We start from the raw sequence: 24,255 nt of genomic DNA on the forward strand, positions 1-24,255 counted from the left end.
TACACACAAACATCCATAGAACAATTATTGACTTCCATGCCATATTGTCTCTTTTATATTGTATTTTCAGTGTCCATGTATCTCATTGGCATCGGCTAATTATATCGTTACTTCCTAGAGAAGAACAGTTCATTGGAGACAATAGAGTCTAGATTGTATTGGGGGGAGGGGGAAGGAATATTGTCTCAATATACGATAAGCTGGTCTTGGGCATCCAGTGGTGTGTATTCATGGATCTTCCCACATTTTTTTTACCAAGAAAACAATAACATTCAATAATTTATCTTCTGTGTTTAATAATTTTCCTTCAATTCGCAAGAGGCTGATTGTATCTCACCGGAGAAAGCATCCGAGCGAGTGAAACAGCGCCCCCTCTGTCTCTGTATCCCATCTATCTGATGCTGTCTGGTCAACAAGAGTATTACATTGTTGCCGCCCGTAGCGTTGAATTACATTTACGTCATTTAGCAGACGCTCTTACCCAGAGCGACTTACAGTTAGTGAATACATATTTTTTATTATACTGGCCCCCCCGTGGGAATCGAACCCACAACCCTGGCGTTGCAAACGCCACGCTCTATCAACTGAGCTACATCCCTGCCGGCCATTCCCTCCCCTACCCTGGACGACGCTGGGCCAATTGCGCGCCGCCCCATTGGTCTCCCGGTCGCGGCCGGCTGCGACAGAGCCTGGATTCGAACCAGGATCTCTAGTGGCACAGTTAGCACTGCGATGCAGTGCCTTAGACCACTGCGCCACTCAGGAGTGAATGCAAGGGAAACCCAGCAAGCATTTGGCCTCCCTTGATAAAAAACAAATAAAATAATAGTCAATCAGCATTGAGCTAAACTGAGTGAGCTCAACTGTGAATGGTCCTGGCGCACCAAAAAAAAGTGTCAAGGGAGGCCAGTTTGGATTTGGCTTCACACCAATCACATCACAGCAAAAGCCAAATGTCATTGACAGAAAAAACTTGAATTGTTGCATCTGGTTGTGTTGTGTCCTCTTGTGGCTAGTAAAAAGTGACCCTTTCCTGAATTAGCCATGGGATGGAGATAGGGATTTGGACTTGTGGTTTTACTTAATTTTCCGTACTGGCCAATGATTATAATGGCGATTCTGATCCTACAATAAATTCATACATTGTGCCTCTGGCCTGAGAGGATGGAAGTTCAGTATGTAACTAGGTGTAGTAATGTTAACTAGCTGGCTCATCAAAAGGAAGTTAGGCTAGCGAGCAAGCATCTTAGCCAGGTAGCCTAGGACAACAAAAACTAAAAGCGTGTGCTGTCTATGACAGAGTCATAGACCGTTTCGGCAATGGGATTGCCATTTCTCTAGTAGTCAACATGTTTTTTCTACTTACACAGACACACACACAGAAATCAGTTTCATGGACAGCCACATCATATTTTAGCCTACGTTGATTGGACTAAATTGTTTTTCAAATCTTTTAGTGGTCACTGTATTAGACTTAGCAGAGGTGATTTGATGATGTTGAAATGGTGCTGGAATAGTGGAGGCAGCTCCTGTTTTCTTTGCGACTTGCGGTAACTCTCTGTGGTTCTAAATCAATAGTTCTTTAGTTGTCTGAAAATGTCGGAAACATGAACTTGATTGACCATGCTGTAGGTTGTGTAACTGTTTATTTTTATTTTTGTAATCATAGAAACATTTATTCAAAAGGATTTGACACAAAAATACTAAAGTGCACATTCTCTTAATATAGACAAACAATGTATTTTACAGCGGTAGATCTCCAATAATTTAAAACTTTTCATTAAAGAAAAAATTACTATTTAAATAGTGAAGTTTGATTGCGTCGCTTCCAGATGGCTTATGATGACACAATAAATTACTCTCATAGCACACAGCATCAAACATAATGAGCTATAGATGTCAACATTAAAGTAAACATTTTGGGTGAAAACAATAGCACATAGGGCTCCCTCTATTCTGGCTTCATCATGAACTGACAGAAATACACTGGAGGGTCTCACACAGGGCCGGACTTAGCCTTTGGCCCACCTCGCAGGCAAAACAAATTTGTGGCCCCCTGTCACGCCCTGGCTCTGGGGACTCTAGTATGTTGAGCCAGGGTGTGAGTTTTCATTTGTTTCTGTTCTAGTCAGTTGTATTTCTATGTTGGCCAGTGTGGTTCTCAATCAGAGGCAACGTGTAGCAGCTGTTGCTTGTTGTCTCTGATTGAGAACCATACTTAAGCAGCCAGTTTTCACACAGTGTTTGTGGGATCTTGTTCCGTGTTGGTTGTGTTAGACCTAGGACGGCACGTTTCGTTTGTTGTTTTGTTTATTGTGTGCACTTAATAAAATAAGTATGTACGAATATCACGCTGCGCCTTGGTCCTCCTCCTTCGACGATCGTGACAGAAGATCCCACCAAAACTGGACCAAGCAGCGTGTCCAGGAGCCATCGCCAGGGGAATCGCTAGCGGCTCTCCGTGGCAACTTCGACTGGGTCAAGCCTAGTGAAGAGCAGAGAGGGTGGACTTAGGAGCAGTGGAGGAAGAGTCTCGACTGGGTCAAGCCAAATGAAGAGCAGAGTGGTTGGACTTTGGAGCAGTGGAGGAAGAGTCTGGCGAGAGATAGGGAGGCTTGGTCCACGGGGAGGAGACACACCCAGACATTTTTTAGGGGGGGGGGGGCTCACGCCATGGACGACGGGGCAGCAGGAGGCCGCGATGGAGCGGTCCAGCAGGTTTGTAGAGGAGGCCGCCAGGTTAAGGGGGCCACTGGTCACAGAGGAGAGGGAGAGTGTAGAGGCACGGCGAGAGGTACTGGGGTGTGTTACCAGTCCGGTCCGGCCCGTTCCTGATCCCTGCGTAGGGCCAGTGGTGTGTGTCCCCAGTACGGTCCGGCCTGTTCCTCGCATCGAGCCTGTGGTGCGTGTCGTCAGCCCGGCCCGGCCTGTTCCTGCTCCCCGCACCGAGCCTATGGTGCGCGTCGCCAGCCCGGCCCGGCCTGTTCCTGCTCCCCCACACAAAGGCAATGGTGCGCGTCGCCAGCCCGGTCCGGCCCGTTCCTGCTCCCCGCACCAAGCCTATGGTGCGCATCGCCAGCCCGGCCCGGCCTGTTCCTGCTCCCTGCACCAAGCCTATGGTGCGCTTCGCCAGCCCGGTCCGGCCTGTTCCTGCTCCCTGCACCAAGCCTATGGTGCGCGTCGCCAGCCTGGCCCGGTCCATTCCTGCTCTCTGCACCAAGTCAGTGGTGCGCTTCGTCAGCCCGGTCCGGCCCGCTCCTGCTCCCCGCACCAAGCCTATGGTGCACGTCGCCAGCCGGGCTCGGCCTGTTCCTGCTCCCCACACCAAGCCAGTGGTGTGCATCGTCAGTCCGGCACAGCCCGTGCCTGTTCCACCGGTGCCTAATCCGGTACCGGTCAGCTGCTCCACGCCGGAGCTAGAGCAATCCGCTCCACCAGTGTTCAGTCCAGCTCCGGCCAGCAGGGCCAGACCGGACCAGGGGTACTTAGTGGGTAGAGAGGGAGTAGGTATCATGCCCAGAGCCGGATCCGCCGCCAAGGCGGAGTGCCCACCCGGTCCCTCCCCTGTGGTGTTTGGTTGGCGCGGTCGGAGTCCGCGCCTTTGGGGGGGGGGGGGATACTGTCACGCCCTGGCTCTGGGGACTCTAGTATGTTGAGCCAGGGTGTGAGTTTTCATGTGTTTCTGTTCTAGTCAGTTGTATTTCTATGTTGGCCAGTGTGGTTCTCAATCAGAGGCAACGTGTATCAGCTGTTGCTTGTTGTCTCTGATTGAGAACCATACTTAAGCAGCCAGTTTTCCCACAGTGTTTGTGGGATCTTGTTCCGTGTTGGTTATGTTAGACCTAGGACGTTTTGTTTGTTTTGTTTATTGTGTGCACTTAATAAAATAAGTATGTACGAATATCACGCTGCGCCTTGGTCCTCCTCCTTCGACGACCGTGACACCCCCCTCTTGACGGCAGTGATAGATCTTTTGGCTTTTAAAGTCAATTTCCTGCAATTCTACACATTTTGCCATGGGGCATAGAGAACATGTTGTAGTCCTAAAGCACGTTTCCTGCAATTCTACAAATTTTGCCATGGGGTAGAGAGACATTTTCGCTGTTTTAAAGCTAAATTCTTGAACTTCCACACATTTTGCCATGACTTATGCCATGTTAACTGTTTGTTACATGAAATATATGCTTTGTGGAATCCACCGGACAGATGTTTCTCTCCTGTTTTGTGATGAAACAAAGGTGTGGTTGAATTTATTCTGCCACTGTGTCTTCTTATTGTCTCCGCCTTTAGGCCCATATATCACGGTGTCAAGGCATGTGAACTAACAGGTTATAGAGCAAACAATGCAATTATCACAACACATAGGTCCCCTGTAGCTCAGTTGGTAGAGCATGGCGCTTGCAACGCCAGGGTTGTGGGTTCGTTTCCCACGGTGGGGGCCAGTATGAAAATGTATGCACTCACTAACTGTAAGGCGCTCTGGATAAGAGCATCTGCAATGTAAAATGTAAAAATAGGTTGTAATATGGCATTTTATTCCTGGCTTGGCTTCCCCAGTGATTTTACACACGCACCACTACTATGGGCATCACTGTATGTAGCCTATTGTGCTTATCTGTTTTTCCACTTCTGCCTCTCCCCAGGGCACTGGGTTCTCTCTCAACTGGAAACGTTTCCTGCAGCTTGTTCAGGGCTTCATCAGTGCTTGTGAACTCCATTCTCTGTGTTCCCTTCCATACACACAGTTCTGTCGGGAATCGGAGTTCAGACTTGATTCCTTTATCCTCCAGTGAATGTCTGATCGGAATGAATTACTGGCAATTTTTTCCTCAGCCTAGCAGACAGGTCCTGGACGAATCGAATGGACTTGTCCTGGACCTTGATCTCCTTTCCCTACTGTGCCCTCAGAATGTTGACTTTGGTCTGATAGTTCCACAGCGTAAACATTACCATGCTAGGGTATTTAGCGTTATTCTGCTTCGCACCGATCCGATGACATCGCTCTAGATCCTCCGTTGATACATCCAGGCCAAGCTCCTCTGATATCAGCTTGATCACGTAGCTGGAAAAGTCCCCTTTTCCCTCGTCTTCTGGTAGAGACAATATTCTCATATTATTTTGTCTATCTGTTTTCTAGCTGATCCAGTTAATCTTCAAAACTTTGTACCTTTGTTTCCAGAAGGCCCATTTTGTTGTCTTGTTCGCCCACGGGCCAGCACTGTATTTGCATATCTACTTTCCTTTCGAACAAATCTACAAAACCGGTTCTCCAATGTTGACGTACACAAACACACAGGAAGGAAGCCACTTCAACACAAGATCTGTTTTAGGTTAAGGTGTGTTGCTACTTATCCTCACTGTTTCACTTGGGGAGATGGAGATCTTATTGTAATTGTCATTAGGTAATCAACTGTTACTTTAGGGCATGTGGAGTATCCATAATGGAGGTTCCAGCATCAGGTGAGTAGGAGAAAGTGAGCCGTTTCAGATGAGGAGTGGAGGGAGGATTTGCTTGTGAGAAGCAAACATATGGCTGATAGGCATTATCATAGGAGATCACGGACAGGACATCTATTATCAAGAGGAGGGAGAGACATCTCAGTGAAAGACTGTCTGGTAAGGTCAACCTTTATGCTCTCTGTGATCAGTGAGTGGATCAGCATGGTACTGATAGGAATTTGTTTTTTTAATGAAGTATCGTCCATGCAAGCAGATGGCAATGACCTATTTACAAAAACAAAACCTGCTTTGTACTGCATGCTCATAACACGTTTTCTATAGTGTGACCCGACTAGCACCTTTGTGGTGGTAATAGACTGTATTAGAAACAGAAAGCTATGGCTCCGCAGACACGAATGTCTCACAGTGAGTCATGCATCACAGAGCAACAGGGCAAAGATGACGACCAAGAAGTACTACCACTAGCGTTGTGTTGAAGTTGTTTGTTGGGATTTTGTAATACGGATGTGACGGAATGAATGACCCATGAACCGGATATAGACGTTCTTCTTGTCGAAAGCCTCATCCATTTTTTTCAGCATGTGACACAGTATTTAGTAAGCTCCAAACTACTTTTCTGTTTCGTTTTCCATCCTGATTTCCATCCTGATTTCCATCCTGATTTCCATCCATTTCCTGCAGAGTGCAATGGCAAGCCTGATATTCATTAGTATTTTGTTGTTGTCTGGTAAGTTTCATATTCTCTTTCGTGCCGTTGTGGTTCTGTCCCTCGTGGCTGCCTAATCTGTCATTGTTTGAATTCAAGTTGCTTCCGCATTAGTATGACAAGTATTTATATCAGTAGGCTATGATACTACAACACTGTAATTATAATTGATTGGATTATTATAGTGCTTTTCCAGACAATCAAATAGATTTTTAATATAAGAGTGGAAACCCACCTTGGTCGTCCACTTTGGTGATGACACGGCAGACATTTTGTGCCAGAAAGCTCACCATGCTATACCCAGGGCTGGCTATGGGCTCGATTCATTTTGTATGTTTTTTTATTTTGATTATTCTTTATGTTTGGTTTTCCCTTTATTACTTTCCAACCCCTTATACATACTATATATATTTTATGGACACAGTCAATTTTACAATAATTATATTTAGTTTGTTATTATTTGTTGTTAGTTGTTATTAGTCCCATCCTTCAACTCCATTCAACACCTCCCATCTATCTCTTAACACCATCCATATTGGATTTCTATTTGCCATATATTTTTCAACTGTACTGTGATGTTTTACAAAAGTTCTGAACCTTTCTATTCTCATTGTTTCTACAGATTGTAAATTGAAAATAATCATTTTTGATAAAAGTATTATTATATTATTGATAAATTGACTATGACTTTTCAGATCACCCAGTAATGCTATCTGCAGGGTTAGCTCCAGGTAAATATTGCAATCCTTTAGCCATTCCTGGACCTGTGTCCAAAAACAAGCTACAAATGGACAGTACCAAAACAAATGATCTAAAGATTCTGTCTCTTCGCAGCCAAATCTGCAGAGCTGGGAAGATTGTATCCCCCATATAAATAACATTCTATTGGTAGCAAGAATTTTATATAATAATTTAAATTGAAAGATTCTACGTTTTTTAATCCGGTGTCATTTTGCGTATCAGTTCATAAACACTATGCCATGGGATCGGTTCGTCTAAAATCTCTTCCCAACTATTTTGCAATCTATATGGGACGGCTGTCAATACTTTGGTCCTTAAATGACACTGATATACTTTTTTATTTATCACAGTTTTCCTTAACCAATTAAGTTATTTAATGCAGGGCCGACAGACAACAGCCATATGGGCTCGATTCTTAACAAAAGAGCTGAGATGGTGATGAAGGAGAAGGGCAACATCTTACGAGTTGCAACTCACTCTTTGTGATATAGTGACTTTTATTTGCTGCTGCTACTCTGTTCTTTATTTTACTCTAATTATGATCTATCCTGATGACTAGTCACTTTACCCTGCCTTCATGTACATATCTACCTCAAATACCTTATTATGATCTATCCTGATGCCTAGTCACTTTACCCTGCCTTCATGTACATATCTACCTCAAATACCTTATTATTATCTATCCTGATGTCTAGTCACTTTACCCTGCCTTCATGTACATATCTACCTCAAATACCTTATTATTATCTATCCTGATGCCTAGTCACTTTACCCTGCCTTCATGTACATATCTACCTCAAATACCTTATTATAATCTATCCTGATGCCTAGTCACTTTACCCTGCCTTCATGTACATACGGTATCTACCTCAAATACCTTGTCACTCCGCACATTGATCTGGTACTGGTACTCCCTGTATATAGCTCCACATTGATCTGGTACTGGTATTCCCTGTATATAGCTCCACATTGATCTGGTACTGGTACTCCCTGTATATAGCTCCACATTGATCTGGTACTGGTACTCCCTGTATATAGCTCCACATTGATCTGGTACTGGTACTCCCTGTATATAGCTCCACATTGATCTGGTACTGGTACTCCCTGTATATAGCTCCACATTGATCTGGTACTGGTACTCCCTGTATATAGCTCCACATTGATCTGGTACTGGTACTCCCTGTATATAGCTCCACATTGATCTGGTACTGGTCCCTCCTGTATATACAGTGCCTTGCAAAAGTATTCACCCCCCTTGGCGTTTTTCCTATTTTGTTGCATTACAACCTGTAATATAAATTGACTTTATTTGGATTTCATGTAATGTACATACACAAAAAGTCCAAATTGGTGAAGTGGAATGAAAAAAATAACTTGTTTCAAAGAATTTCTAAAAAATAAATAACGGAAAAGTCGTGCGTGCATATATATTCACCCCCTTTGCTATGAAGCCCCTAAATAAGATCTGGTGCAACCAATTACCTTCAGAAGTCACATAATTAGTAAAATAAAGTCCATCTGTGTGCAATCTAAGTGTCACATGATCTCAGTATACATACACCTGTTCTGAAAGGCCCCAGAGTCTGCAACACCACTAAGCAAGGGGCACCACCTAGCAAGTGGCACCATGAAGACCAAGGAGCTCTCCAAACAGGTCAGGGACAAAGTTGTGGAGAAGTACACATCAGGGTTGGGTTATAAAAAAAAATCAGAAACTCTGAACATCCCACGGAGCACCATTAAATCCATTATTAAAAAAAATTGAAAGAATATGGCACCACAACAAACCTGCCAAGAGAGGGCCGCCCACCAAAACTCACGGACCAGGCAAGGAGGGCATTAATCAGAGAGGCAACAAAGACACCAAAGATAACCCTGAAGGAGCTGCAAAACTCCACAGTGGATATTGGAGTATCTGTCCACAGGACCACTTTAAGCCGTACACTCCACAGAGCTGGGCTTTACGGAAGAGTGGTCAGAAAAAAGCCATTGCTTAAAGAAAGAAATAAGCAAACACGTTTGGTGTTCGCCAAAAGGCATGTGGGAGACTCCCCAAACATATGGAAGAAGGTACTCTGGTCAGATGATACTAAAATTGAGCTTTTTGGCCAGCAAGGAAAACACTATGTCTGGCGCAAACCCAACACCTCTCATCACCCCGAGAACACCATCCCCACAGTGAAGCATGGTGGTGGCAGCATCATGCTGTGGGGATGTTTTTCATCGGCAGGGACTGGGAAACTGGTCAGAATTGAAGGAATGATGGATGGCGCTAAATACAGGGATATTCTTGAGGGAAATCTGTTTCAGTCTTCCAGAGATTTGAGACTGGGACGGAGGTTCACCTTCCAGCAGGACAATGACCCTAAGCATACTGCTAAAGCAACACTCAAATGGTTTAAGGGGAAACAATTAAACGTCTTGCGGAACCATTTCAACTTGAAGGAGCTGGAGCAGTTTTGCCTTGAAGAATGGACAAAAATCCCAGTGGCTAGATGTGCCAAGCTTATAGAGACATACCCCAAGAGACTTGCAGCTGTAATTGCTGCAGAAGGTGGCTCTACAAAGTATTGACTTTGGTGGCGGGGGTGAACAGTTATTCATGCTCAATTTTTCCGTTTTTTAGTCTCATTTCTTGTTTGTTTCACAATAAAAAATATTTTGCATCTTCAAAGTGGAAGGCATGTTGTGTAAATCAAATGATACCAACCCCCCAGAAATCCATTTTAATTCCAGGTTGTAAGGCAACAATATAGGAACAATGCCAAGGGGGGTGAATACTTTTGCAAGCCACTGTCCCTCCTGTATTGCGCTCCATTCTTGTGTATTTTATTTTATTTCCCGTGTTACTATTAATTTTTTTATTTTGTATGGATAACCTTTTATCAGACAGTGATGTAACGGAACAAAAAAAAAGGAAGTCATGCTAAAATGATCTAAAAATGGTTTTGGATTGTGACAGCATTGCTGTTGACGTCAATGAAGATGTAGACTTTTTCGGGGGCATTTACTGTACACCCCATCCTCATGAAAGAACTACACTGAGTATACAAAATATTAAGAACACTTGCTCTTTCCATGACGTACAGTAGACTGACAAGGTGAATCCAGGTGAAAGCTATGATCCCTTATTGATGTCACTTGTTAAATCCACTTCAATCAGTGTAGATAAGGGGGAGGAGACTGGTTAAAGAAGGATTTTTAAGCCTTGAGACAATTGAGACATGGATTGTGTCTGTGTGCCATTCAGAGGGTGAATGGGCAAGACAAAACATTTAAGTGCCTTTGAACAGGGTATGGTAGTAGGTGCCAGGCGCACCGTTCTGTGTCAAGAACTGCAACGCTGCTGGGTTTTTCACACTCAACAGTTTCCCGTGTGTATCAAGAATGGTCCAACTGTGGGAAGCATTGGAGTCAACATGGGCCAGCATCTCTGTGGAACGCTTTCGACACCTTGTAGGGTCCATGCCCCGACGAATTGAGGCTGTTCTGAGGGCCAAAAGGGGTGCAACTCAATATTTAGGAAGGTGTTCCTAATGTTTGGTAAACTCTGTAAACTAACAATATACTGTTTAGGTCCTACTACTTTTTGGAAGAGTATGATTTGAACATGGATTAGTACAACCTATATAACACACACACACACACACGCACACACACACACACACAGTGCAAATTCCTGTCATATAACCAACACCAATTATTTATTGAATATTGCAGCACCAGTCATAGGCTCAGCTCAAATGTTGAGACATCATCACATCATTGGGATTCTTGGGAAGTCCACCCTGTTGCCCTGCAGCCTGAATTCATCTGCACCTGTTGTCCCAGCGTAGGACAACCTAGTGGCCCATGTCTTTTACTATGGAAAATAAAACAACATTTTGTATACTTATTTAGATCTGACAGATGACTTGTATTCTAATAAAGTAGATCAGACAGATGCTTATAGAGAACCAAAGGAATGAGAACCAACATGCTTGGCACAGAAAGGAGGACCATCTCTGAGTCAGTGCGGTAACATCCGGGTTTGAGATAGATGTAATGGGTTGATGGTGGCTGAAGGATGGGATTAAAAACAAACAAAAGATAACTATTGTAAAATACATTGTGTCCGTAAAATGTATATAGTATGTACTGTATAAGCTGGAAGTAGAAGCCTAAGTGTTGTTGTACAATAGTTTACTCCAATTAGGGGAGGGGTGGTAGGGTTAGGGGAAAATAATAAAGGAAAATATATTTAAAATATATGTATATATTTACAAAAAATATATATGGGTGATTGGAAATGATGCAGACAATTACATTGATGGAAGCTACAATCTGTGGTAGTAAAGCTGATCACAAATCCGGGTTAGTGCTCTAATTTATGCCATAATAAGCAGGTTGCATTGTGTTCATTATAAGTTGTTTCTCATTAAGCTATACTGAATACAATACATACAACTTCCCTGTGATGTAACACTGCTACTGTGCTGTCCGCATTCATTTTTATGACAGGAAGTTGTGACTGTCGAACAGTGACTCAAAAGAGAAGTGAGAGCATCGCAGAATGAAATGCATCCCAGACCAAGAAGTTGCTGTTAATATCTCATATATTACAGTGCAATATTATCACAAACGTCTTGTCATTTAATTGTTTAAAAAAAGAACAGGAGAGCCGCACACTCTAGGAGCTCAGATGCAATAATTTAAACATCAAAGTTTCCACAGCCAAGCTGTCTTCATTAAGGTATGGATAGCAGGCACCTCGCCTAACCAGATTGTCAATGTTTGTTATAATTTCATAATCACGGCTACAACAGCAGCATTATTCCTCCTGAACCCAGAACGTCTAATGAAAAAATAACACCCATTCAGAAGGAGTGTCACTTCCCGTCTGGCTTGTATCTGTTCTTTGTTTAGCTTGTGATGGGACAATATTCTAGGTTATTAATTTAGTTTATAATTACTCTCTTGTAGCGTGGAATGTCTACACTGGTATTCATATTTTTGCTGTTTGGTAAGTCTCCTCTACCTCAATATTTGTATTTCATTCATTGCTTTATAGAAGGAAAGGGTTTTAGCTTGTCTAAAGAGAAAGTTGTCACCTCGTGGTCACCTCGTGGCCATCGAATCATTGATTCAGACTCTCGGCTTGCACACACACCTTCCACACACACTTTCACACAGAAACTCAAGGCTCTGATAAATGAACGAATTAATCATAGATGTCAGATGAAAAATGCATTTGTGATTGGCATGTGGTTGTAGCATTGTTAGCATGTGGTTGTGATTGGCATGTGGTTGTAGCATTGTTAGCATGTGGTTGTGATTGGCATGTGGTTGTAGCATTGTTAGCATGTGGTTGTGATTTACATGTGGTTGTAGCATTGTTAGCATGTGGTTGTGATTTACATGTGGTTGTAGCATTGTTAGCATGCGTTAGCAAACAGTAAGGACGACAACAGTACAGTAGTCCTACATGCATACTGTTGGAATGGAGGTTATGTGTTGATAGCCATACCTGCATCCAGAGATATGTAGAGAAACATGAGATAAAACAAAGTGTTTATCGTAGAGTGAAGCCGATAACCGAACCTTAAGGCCTTGGTAGAACATGGGTGAAGTAGGCATTGTGGTGCTTATGTGAATTTCCTTTCTTTTCAGGCCTGCCTACATCTCACTTAAAATATTGTTTTGCTTTTTTATAGAAAATAATGAATAAGGATGATAAAGACTTTCCATATAAGACTTTTTGTATAAGTTGTAGGTTGGGAGCTTTTGTGAAAGAGCACAGTTAGAAATATATGGCATACAGAAGCAAACCGGATGGACATCATGAAAATGATCGGAGAGGTTGAGAGTAGAAGAAGTTCAGGAGAAAAAACAAACAAAATAAAATTTTTGTAAAATTGACTGTGTCCATAAAATGTATATAGTATGTATAAGCTGGAAGTAGAGGCCTAAGCATTGTTGTTCACTAGTTTACTCCAAGTAGGGAAAGGGTGGTGGGGTTGGAAAGTAATAAAGGGGAATATATATTTTTTAAAGGATATGTATGTGTATGTATATCCTCTTATCCAGAGCAACTTACAGGAGCAATTAGGGTTAAGTGCCTTGGACAGTTTTTTCACCTAGTCGGCGATTAGAACCAGCAACCTTTCGGTTACTGGCACAACGCTCTTACCCACTAAGCTACCTGCTGCCCCTTCTACATTACTACGAGACAAAAGCATCGTCCTTCATTTCCTGGAACTAAAATAGAAGTTCAGATGAGTTATTTCTGCTTTTATGTAGTGGTGAAAAAAATCTGATGCTAGTATTATTTCGTATCGCTGAATGTTTTTAAAGAAATGAGGAATATGACCTCAGCTTTACCCTAAAGCGCTGTCATTATCGCCCATGCTCTAGTCTAGTAACTGTAAGGGCAGGGCAGGCCTAGTTATTACATTATTGCATTTACATTTTTGTCATTTAGCAGACACTCTTAGCCAGAGCGACTTGCAGGAGCAATTAGGGCTAAGTTCCTTGCTCAATGGTATTTCGGCAGATTTTTCACCTAGTCGGCTCGGGGATTAGAACCAGCGACCTCGGGGATTAGAACCAGCGACCTCGGGGATTAGAACCAGCGACCTCGGGGATTAGAACCAGCGACCTCGGGGATTAGAACCAGCGACCTCGGGGATTAGAACCAGCGACCTCGGGGATTAGAACCAGCGACCTCGGGGATTAGAACCAGCGACCTCGGGGATTAGAACCAGCGACCTCGGGGATTAGAACCAGCGACCTCGGGGATTAGAACCAGCGACCTCGGGGATTAGAACCAGCGACCTCGGGGATTGGAACCAGCGACCTCGGGGATTGGAACCAGCGACCTCGGGGATTAGAACCAGCGACCTCGGGGATTAGAACCAGCGACCTCGGGGATTAGAACCAGCGACCTCGGGGATTAGAACCAGCGACCTCGGGGATTAGAACCAGCGACCTCGGGGATTAGAACCAGCGACCTCGGGGATTAGAACCAGCGACCTCGGGGATTAGAACCAGCGACCTCGGGGATTAGAACCAGCGACCTCGGGGATTAGAACCAGCGACCTCGGGGATTAGAACCAGCGACCTCGGGGATTAGAACCAGCGACCTCGGGGATTGGCCAAATGCTCATAACCCTTACGCTGTCATGGTGTTGTTCATTCTCTCGAAGATCTTTAAGATCTCTCAATCTGCGTAAACCAGATATTCAGAGCTATCTTTAACACGTTGTGTCATTTGCATATAGTTTGATTCTTCTTTCCGTTTTGAGGGTCTAGGTCTGGTTACTGTAAAGCACATAATGACAAATGCTATTACAAAGCTGCGATTTAAGGTAAATTACTCAACCAAACATGTCATCAGAGAAATCAGAAAGTAGAAATGGGTGATGTCATGCACCTTCCCATCATCTTGGTAACCAAGTGCTGGAATTAAATGGTAACCAAGTGCTGCCAGATAAATGAACAACCCAGTTTCAAATGTTCTAATATAGCTTTTGGAAGAGAAAAGTTTCCTTAATTTTCCAGGAACATGTTTGTTTATGGGAATGTTCTGTGCTTTCTTAAGCTCTTTCAACCACTTCCTCTTATATTTTGTCATTTCCTTTGAGTGAGCAGCACATCATGTCATTCCTCCAGTGAAGCCTGCCGTCACAACAGCAATGTGACTTTTATAATTTGGGCCACTCTGTGGTTTTGAAGTACCATGTCAGATCTAGCATAAGCTATCCTGATTCTCTCAAGGGGTCAGGATGTGGGCATGGAGGAGCAGGATACTCTCAGGCTCCATGTGGGCCTGTGCTTGAGAACCCCTGATGACATTAAGGCAAAGTAGCAAACCCCTCACTGTTTTACACCACAAGCCAATTCAGCCATTTATAGACTTTCTTACACGCAAACCACACACATTCACTAACACAGTGACATGGGTTCATTATCTGTGTTGAATTCTGAGCTTTGTTTGTAACTTTGACATATTGGAATGTTTCAGCAACAGCTGCATCTGAGAATGAAGTCACTGGGATTATAGGAGAGTCTGTTCTCCTGGCCTGCGACCTGATTTCATCCACGGCCATCGACACAGCAAGACTCCGGTTCTATTGGCAAGATAAGTCCAATAAAGTGTTGTACTCGTTCAACAAAGGAGAAGAGAACCAACATCAGCACGTCCTTTACACAAAAAGGATTAAAGCCTTTGGGGCTGAGATGAGTTCTGGGAATATCTCTATCAAACTCAGCCAAGTAACACTTCAAGATAACCAGAACACCTACTTGGCTTTCGCTACACTGTTCGGCGAGAATGGTATCAGCGGGTCGGAAACAAGGTGCAACGCTACCCTACTTGTGGCAGGTATGGTTGAGTTAATAACACTGGAGGCTGAGAGGAGGAGGACTCATAATAATGGCTGGAATGGAACGGCATCAACCACATGGGCACCGTGTGTTTGGTGTGTTTGATACCGTTCCACGGCTGCCTGTGTGAGTTATTCACAGCACTAATTCTGTCACTTTCTAAAATCTTCTTCTCTTTGCTTTGTACACTTTCAGCACGGTTCCTGACACCCAGTGTGACTGTGAACGAAACAAATATGAATGTCACGTGTTCAACCCAGGGGGGATACCCAAAACCAACGGTCACATGGACCATCCATGATGTCCTGTGGGCTCAGAAGCGTACTCTGGACCCGCATGAAGTACAGACCAACTTTACACTTGATCCTGAAAGTGGACTGTACACCGTCTGGAGCCAAGTGAATTCCACAGAAAATCAGACGGTGACCTGCCATATCTTCAACCCCGTTCTGAAGGAGACTGTAAGCAACACAGCCGTCGTCGGTCTCAGTCAGAGCATTCACACAGACCCTACAGGTACATATTACAGGACGTGACGCCACCTCTCACTGCCTAATATTCATTAACTGAAAACTGAATCACTCATCTTGTCTTTTCCCCATAGGTGATGTTCAGGAAGGCTTGTCTGCCGGCCTTATTGGAGTCATTATTTCAATATTGATTACGTTTATCTTCGGGGTGATTTATTTTGTTTTCAAATACTGTAAGTTGCAATTTCAGATGTTTTATTTACTGTAATGAAATCAGATTCAGTACTGTATGAAGTTGTCTTAGTCTGTAATTACTCTGTCAGTGCCAAATCTAAGGATTTGATCTCCATTTACATTCAAATACAATATTATTTCAGATTTGAGGAGTGTTAGTATGTGAAAATCAATTGGCCCTGTGTACATTTCGTTCAGTAGTTAGATGGGCTGCAGTGTATTGTTAGTTATGACTAAAACACTGATCCATGTGGATCTGGTTAATTATGACTAAAACACTGATCCATGTTGATCTAGGTCATGGAGCCAGAGGTGGTGCAACAGGAGCCAGCCGTGTTGCCACAGGAGCCAGCGGTGTTGCCACAGGAGCCAGCGGTGTTGCCACAGGAGCCAGCCGTGTTGCCACAGGAGCCAGCGGTGTTGCCACAGGAGCCAGCCGTGTTGCCACAGGAGCCAGCCGTGTTGCCACAGGAGCCAGCCGTGTTGCCACAGGAGGTGATGAGGAGCTGAGCATTCTAATGGGTTCCACAACAAGCCAGCCTCAGGACAACGGTAGTGTTGATCAAGTTGATGGAGCCACGGTTACCAACGCTAACGGTGCTGCAGCAAACAGAGCTGAAGGTGTAACAGAACCAGTGGATGACACGGTAAACATGCAACTGGACTAAAGTAGTTTTGACACAGGTCTAAGCCTGAGCTAGATTCTAATGTTTTCCTTGTAATAACTATTAGAAAAGCTTTAGAACATCTACAGTAGAACATTTTCAAATACTTATTTCCAAACACACTATTTCAAACGCATGGGAGTCTTTTCAAAACACATTCCAAAAGTATGCAAATATTTTCATCCAAATGTGTTAGAAAATAATTGCAACACCCTAAATAGTATTTCAAATCATGTCTGATATTCATTGGACAAACCTGCCTTGTGGGATCCAAGACATCTGACGTTTAAAAATGTACTTTTGTTGTATATTTGACTTGAATTCATGAAGAACACTGAAGTTAAACGTTTTACCCAAAATAGGCCAGCCAGAGAGAGACCTGAACCTATGACGAGCCACCTCATTCTCTCTGCAATGCCTTTGTGTGTCAAGTTACTGTGGATGTTGTAAAGTTTATGCTTTGACTAAGGACTAAGGATTAGATTCAATCTGGACCTCGATGGACATTTGAAAGTAATTTCCGATTGAGTCCACATATGCAGCATTTACTGTGAATGCAGTCTCTGCCAAACAGACCTCACTGTGTCCAGAATTAGGGACAGCTGTTACAGAACTGTATCTAGGCCTACCTGATACTTTTATGAGTATATTTAAATAACATTTAGATACATTTGCATTCAGTGGCTCATGGATAGATGCAACGGCCCAAAGACACACCCAGTTTATATCGACTTGAAGATTAAAAATAGGTTTTATTTTGAACTTTAACAGAATTATCAGTAAAAAAAAAAAAAAATTATGAATAGTAACAGGTTAAGAGATCTATTAAAGTTGTGTGAGTCAGCTGTAGGGGTGCCCATGTTGCTGGTGATCGGAAGGGTCCGGTGCGAGAGATGCAGGTTGAAGTGGCCAGAGTCTGAGTAGTGCAGAAGGTGTCGTATGCTGAGGCAGTGGAGAAAGTAGAGGAGGATGGGGTCAACGTTGAGGGATCCTGAGAGGATTCCCAGTGAGTAGTAGATTTATGATAGCACAGAGGGATTAGGCCAACGAGTGAGATATGCTTCAGTAAGGTTGGCTTCTTAGCGTTCATAACCGTGGTTATCAACTGTACCGCAGAAATGGAACGTAAATCACAGAAAATAGATGTTGTGGTGGCAGCTGCAGAGAAGTACCTGGGTGTACGAGATTACTGCAGAGGAGTTATATGATGTTTTCAGAATTGTATTGGTTGAAATAGTGGTACATTGGTGTAGCGTTGGTTGGTGTTGCAATTTTATTTTGATTTTTCCCTTTTTTATATCACAAATGTAATGTGATTGAACACGCACTACCACACAGTGGGTGGGTGACGGCATGCACAAACAAAATGTGCGGACGCCATGATACCAAAGAAGAAGAAGAGATCCAATCCAGTGACAGGCCCAAGTCTTCCACCCTGCAAAAAAACAGTTTCCAGGGCCTGGTAGATATTTAGCTGATATGCTGAAAGAGTCTGGGCACCACCCTTTTACCAAACCCACACATCCTGTACAGACTTGACACTCATTCTTCCTGCTCCTGCATCGGAAAACAAAATGGCGAAGAGTGATTTATCTCGGGAGCATTTGATCTGCTCTGTCTGTCTCGATGTCTTCTCCAAACCCGTCACTATTCCCTGTGGACACATCTTCTGCCAGGGATGTACAAAGACCTATTGGAACAAAGGGGAGTGCAGCTGCCCTCTGTGTACGAGAGAAAATGTATAATGAATCTGATTTGATTTGAACATGATGTTATATTAACTTTGTGCAAGTCTCTGGAGCAATACTTCCATGTAGTCTAAATGGATGTGCCAAAACCATTGGTTATATTTTTTTTATATATGCAGGTGCCGAAGTGATAATTACAATCGCCTCACCTGTGTGAGGGAGGTACATAGTGGTATTAAAAACATTAGTGAACCAATATTTGTTACAATATACATTCAATATATATATACTAATACACAGATCAGCAGAATGAACTCGATAAATAGCATTTAGATATCACGATGACACGTTTGTCACGGATTCAGCCGAGGCTGCTCCTCCTCCTTGCTCGGGCAGGCTTCGGCGTTCGTCGTCCCCGGAGTACTAGCTGCTGCCGATCGATGTTTCGGTGTTTGACTTGTTTGGTCTTTATTGTTTACACCTGTTTCCCATTATGTTGGATTGTATTGGATGAGTGGAAGACAGCATTCAGTACCACCTCGGGTCACTATCAGTACCTCGTCATGCCATACGGTTTAATGAATGCTCCTTCAGTCTTCCAATCATTTGTGGACGAGATTTTCCGGGATTTGCATGAACAGGGTGTAGTGGTGTATATTGATGACATTCTAATATACTCCGCTACATGAGCCGAGCATGTGTCCCTGGTGCGTCGGGTGCTGGGTAGACTGTTGGAGCATGACCTGTATGTGAAGGCGGCGAAATGTCTGTTCTTCCAGGAGTCCATCTCCTTCCTGGGACATCGGTTGTCCGCGTCAGGGGTGGAGATGGAGATTGACCGCGTTTCAGCCGTGCGTAATTGGCAGACTCCCACCACGTTTAAGGAGGTGCAGCGGTTTTGGGGTTTTGCCAATTACTACCGGAGGTTTATCCGGGGATTTGGACAGGTAGCAGCTCCCATCACCTCCCTGCTAAATGGGGGCCCGGTGCGTTTGCAGTGGTCGGCTGAGGCGGACAGGGCGTTTAGACATCTGAAGGACCTTTTCACCTCGGCTCCGGTGCTGGCACATCCGGATCCCTCTTTGGCGTTCCAAGTTGAGGTGGATGCGTCCGAGGCGGGGATCGGTGCTATACTGTCTCAGCGCTCGGGCACGCCTCCAAAACTCCACCCCTGTGCTTTCTATTCTAAGAAGCTCAGTCCGGCGGAACGCAATTATGACGTGGGGGACAGGGAGCTGCTAGCGGTGGTTCAAGCCCTGAAGGTGTGGAGGCATTGGCTTGAGGGGGCTAAACACCCTTTTCTCATTCTGACTGACCATCGTAACCTGGAGTACATCCGGGCAGCGAGGAGACTGAACCCTCGTCAGGCTAGGTGGGCCATGTTTCTTACCCGATTTGTATTTAAGCTCACTTATAGACCAGGGTCACAGAACGCTAAGGCAGACGCCCTGTCCCGACGATATGACACAGAGGAGAGGTCCATTGTGCCCACTCCCATACTTCCGGAGTCTTGTCTGGTGGCACCGGTAGTGTGGGAGGTCGATGCGGAAATCGAGCGGGCGTTACGTGCCGACCCTACTCCCCCAGAGTGTCCAGAGGGACGGAGGTACGTGCCGCTCGAGGTCCGTGATCGACTGATATATTGGGCTCACACGTCACCCTCCTCTGGTCATTCTGGTATTGGTCGGACAGTGCCGGTGTGCGCCCAGTGTAAGGCATCTAGACACCTGCCCAGGGGGATATTACAACCCCTACCCATTCCACAACGGCCGTGGTCCCACCTATCGGTGGATTTTGTCACGGACCTTCCCCCCTCCCAGGGGAATACCACGATCTTGGTCGTTGTGGATCGGTTTTGAATTGGTTTAGATTGAACGAGGTATGTTATAGGTTACAACTGCCCATTAATTACCACATTAACCCCTCGTTCCATGTGTCTCTCCTCAGGCCGGTGGTAGCTGGTCCACTCCAGGAGAATGAGATACGAGAGGCTCCTCCGCCCCCACTAGACATCGAGGGGGCTCCGGCGTACTCAGTCCGGTCCATTGTGGATCCGAGGCATCGGATGGGGGGTCTGCAGTATCTCGTGGAGTGGGAGGGGTACGGTCCGGAGGAACGGTGCTGGGTCCCTAGGAGGGACATCCTAGATCCCTCCCTGTTGAGGGATTTCCACCGGAGTCATCCGACTTGCCCTGCTCCGCGTCCTCCTGGCCGTCCCCGAGGCCGGGGTCGGCGCACGGCTGGAGCCGCGCGTCAAGGGGTGGGTACTGTCACGGATTCAGCCGAGGCTGCTCCTCCTCCTTGCTCGGGCAGGCTTCGGCGTTCGTCGTCCCCGGAGTACTAGCTGCTGCCGATCGGTGTTTGTCTTGTTTGGTCTTTATTGTTTACACCTGTTTCCCATTATGTTGGATTGTATTCCCTATATTACCCCCTGTCTCTCATTGGTTATTTTGTGTGTTATTGTTCGTTGTCATTCCGGCAGTTGCTTGTATGTACGGGGCTTTGGGTTTTCCTCCCTGTTTGGAGGTTTGTTGTTTTGAACGTTGATTTTACTGTGTTCAGTAAACGACGTTGCCAGCCGCTCTGTGTCCTGTGTTTGACTTCGCTAACCGCATACACGTCGCGTGACAATGTAGGAAATTAGAGAAATTGTGGTGCATTTAGTTACTTACTATTGCACAGTAAAGCCTACAAAAATAGATGCTTTGGGGTATAAAAAAATAGACATCTGGATAGAAAGATTGTTATTGAATGTAGAAAGATATACATATGCATCAGCATTCAAAATACAGCGCAGCCATATAATCTATAAAAAATGGTCTGAATGAGAAATCATCATTTAGACCTCGAAGGGTGCATGGTATTTAATCTACCAATCCAAAACATCTCTCACTGTGAGATCATTTTAGGGAGTTTACTACCTCTAATAGGTGTGACCTGTTCCAGGCCCACAATGCACAAAGAGGACGGTGGGCCGTGTTTGGCTTCTAAGTAGTGTTTTGCCATAGCATATTCAATGTCGCCATTAATCCTCCTGTAGCTCAGTTGGTAGAGCATGGTGCTTGCAACGCCAGGGTTGTGGGTTCGAGTCCCATGGGGGGCCAGTATGAAAAATGTATGCACTCACTAACTGTAAATCGCTCTGGATTAGACCATCTGCTAAATGACTAAAATGTAAGGATGATTGTGTTAAGTATTCTTGACTGAATCAACAGATAAGACACTTATCTCCCTCACTAACTTTAAGCATCAGTTGTCAGAGCACCTTACCGATCACTGCACCTGTACACAGCCCATCTGAAATTAGCCCGCCCAACTACCTCATCCCTATATTGTTATTTATTTTGCTCATTTGTACCCCAGTATCTCTATTTGCACATCATCTCTTGCACATCTATCATTCCAGTGTTAATACTAATTGTAATTATTTTGCACTATAGCCTATTTTATTGCCTTACCTCCATAACTTGCTAAATTTGCACACACTGTATATTATATGTATTTCTGTTGTATTTTTGACTTTGTTTTGTTTTACCCCATATGTAACTCTGTGTTGTTGTTTTTATCGCACTGCTTTGCTTTATCTTGGCCAGGTCGCAGTTGTAAATGAGAACTTGTTCTCAACTGGTTTACCTGGTTAAATAAAGGTGAAATAAAAAATAAAATAAAAAAAGACCATCACCTTGGATTCCCAATTCTGTCGAGAGCCATATCTGGCTATCTCCTGACGGGACCAGTGCTAGCAACACAGACCCACACATCCGGCCCCACACCCTCCACCCAGACAGGCTCAAACATAGTAAAATGGTGAGGGGTACTCAAGGCTTGAGTAGCGGCTGCCACTTTTGGCAAGTGTACTTTCAGAATCTTCACACTGGATCATGGGAGGACTCATATTGTGAGGTCGGTGTGATTTACAAGGCAAATGCTGGAATAATGAAGGAGTGTTGGATCACACGGTTTTCCACCTCTCAGTCTACTATGCTCAGGTATGTTCAGGTGAGACAGTTCATAACGTAACCACCGGTAACAAGATTACTGGTAGCATTCATGTGTATTTAGACTATGACTCTGGAATCCATTCTATGTAAAGTAGTGCATCAGGTAATTTAGTAATTCTTATATACTCTTTCGCCACCAAATTCAGTGAACCTCTGTACAGGGTGGACAAGGTCTGGAGGTGTTTCAGTCCAGGGTGGACAAGATCTGGAGTTGTTTCAGTCCAGGGTGGACAAGATCTGGAGTTGTTTCAGTCCAGGGTGGACAAGATCTGGAGGTGTTTCAGTCCAGGGTGGACAAGATCTGGAGGTGTTTCAGTCCAGGGTGGACAAGGTCTGGAGGTGTTTCAGTCCAGGGTGGACAAGATCTGGAGGTGTTTCAGTCCAGGGTGGACAAGGTCTGGAGTTGTTTCAGTCCAGGGTGGACAAGGTCTGGAGTTGTTTCAGTCCAGAGTGGATACGCCATCCCATCTGGTTTGGGCTTAATGGGACTATCATTTGTTTTTCAACAGGACAATGACCCAACATACCTCCAGGCTCTGTAAGGGCTATTTGACCAAGAAGGAGAGTGATGGAGTGCTGCATCAGATGACCTGGCCTCCACAATCCCCCGGCCCAATGGAGATGGTTTGGGATGAGTTGGACCGCAGAGTGAAGGAAAAGCAGCCAACAAGTGCTCAGCATATGTGGGAACTCCTTCAAGACTGTTGGAAAATCATTCCAGGTGAAGCTGGTTGAGAGAATGCCAAGAGTGTGCAAAGCTGTCATCAAGGCAAAGGGTGGCTATTTGAAGAATCTCAAATATAAAATACATTTTGATTTGTTTAACACTTTTTTTGGTTACTACAAGATTCCATATGTGTTAATTCACAGTTTTGATGTCTTCACTATAATTCTACAATGTAAAAAATTGTAAAAATAAAGAAAAAGCCTTGAATGAGTAGGTGTGTCCAAACCTTTGACTGGTACTGTATAACATAGGAATGATGGTACCAAAAAACTAGCAGAGAATTATTCAGGCATACAATGCCAAAATGGTGTGTATGGGTTTGAGAAATCCAGATGGTCTCAGATACAATACTCTCCTGAGTAATGATGAGCCAGTGAGTTCAGTCAGCCTCCGTTTCCTGTGTTTGAGGTACCGGAAAAAAAAAAAAATGCATACACCTGTGTCCCTTTGGTGTAACATATAGGCTACCAACCTTAACACACACTTCATGTCATACACTACTTCGATTCAATCCATCTTGCGTATTTCCGCGCTAGCGCAATTGAAATGTAAAAAATATCATTTCAGATTGAGCCGACAGGAGAGGAAGAAGAGAGAGCGCCGGAGTGTGTTTGTTTGTTTGTGTGTGTGTGTGTGTGTGTGTTTGTTTGTGTGTGTGAGTGTGTGAGTGTGTGTGTGTGTGTGTGTGTGTGTGTGCGTGTGTGTGTGTGTGTTTGTTTTATGTGTGTGTGTGTGTGTGTGTGTGAGACCGGAATGTCACAGAGTGTAAGGTCCCATTAGGGATGTGCCGTGGGTGTGACGGGGATAGTATCTTTCAGGGGAGCGTGGGGTTAAGTCCGTGTTTATGAAACACAGTGGGAGAATGGGCTCCCATGCAACGCTGGCGCTCCGGCGGTATTTCATGTGTTTGGGGGCCGTCATGGCCTGCTAAGACTAACTGATGGGAACTAAAACCCTCAGCAAGGATTTGGCCTCTCTGCCAACGGAAAAGTACTCGATGCAGCAGCTTTGAAGGGATTTCTCTTCTTTCTTTCTTTGTTCAGGGGGAAAAGGGGGGAAGCGACATTAAGATGTAAGACAAACTGCCCAGAGCAAATGTGATGGAAACATGAGAGGTCAGTCAAACACAAATAACCACAACCGGGGATCTGCATCATGATCCTCGGGATCAGAGGAGACTAGGATCCATCCAGAAATAT

At 44.4% G+C, this 24,255-nt stretch overlaps 1 protein-coding gene across 2 annotated transcripts; it reads left to right on the forward strand.

Annotated features, from left to right (window-relative positions):
- Positions 1–6,115: 6,115 nt before the first annotated feature.
- On the forward strand, positions 6,116–20,908 carry LOC311143592 (butyrophilin-like protein 10). Of its 2 annotated transcripts, none has more exons than XM_084179441.1 (6): positions 6,116–6,187; positions 14,910–15,269; positions 15,467–15,787; positions 15,876–15,974; positions 16,273–16,622; positions 20,276–20,344. In XM_084179441.1, exons 1-6 carry the CDS (start codon positions 6,148–6,150, stop codon positions 20,306–20,308), a joined length of 1,203 nt encoding a protein of 400 aa, XP_084035567.1. In that variant the 5' UTR covers positions 6,116–6,147; the 3' UTR covers positions 20,309–20,344. The 2 variants fall into 2 exon arrangements, with proteins under 2 accessions (XP_084035567.1, XP_084035568.1); XM_084179442.1 differs by lacking the exon at positions 6,116–6,187 and adding an exon at positions 11,800–11,909 and having other exon boundaries at positions 20,276–20,908.
- The last annotated feature ends 3,347 nt before the right edge of the window (positions 20,909–24,255 follow it).

This window comes from Coregonus lavaretus (genome assembly GCF_964263955.1).
Source record: "Coregonus lavaretus genome assembly, chromosome: 16".
NCBI lineage: Eukaryota > Metazoa > Chordata > Actinopteri > Salmoniformes > Salmonidae > Coregonus > Coregonus lavaretus.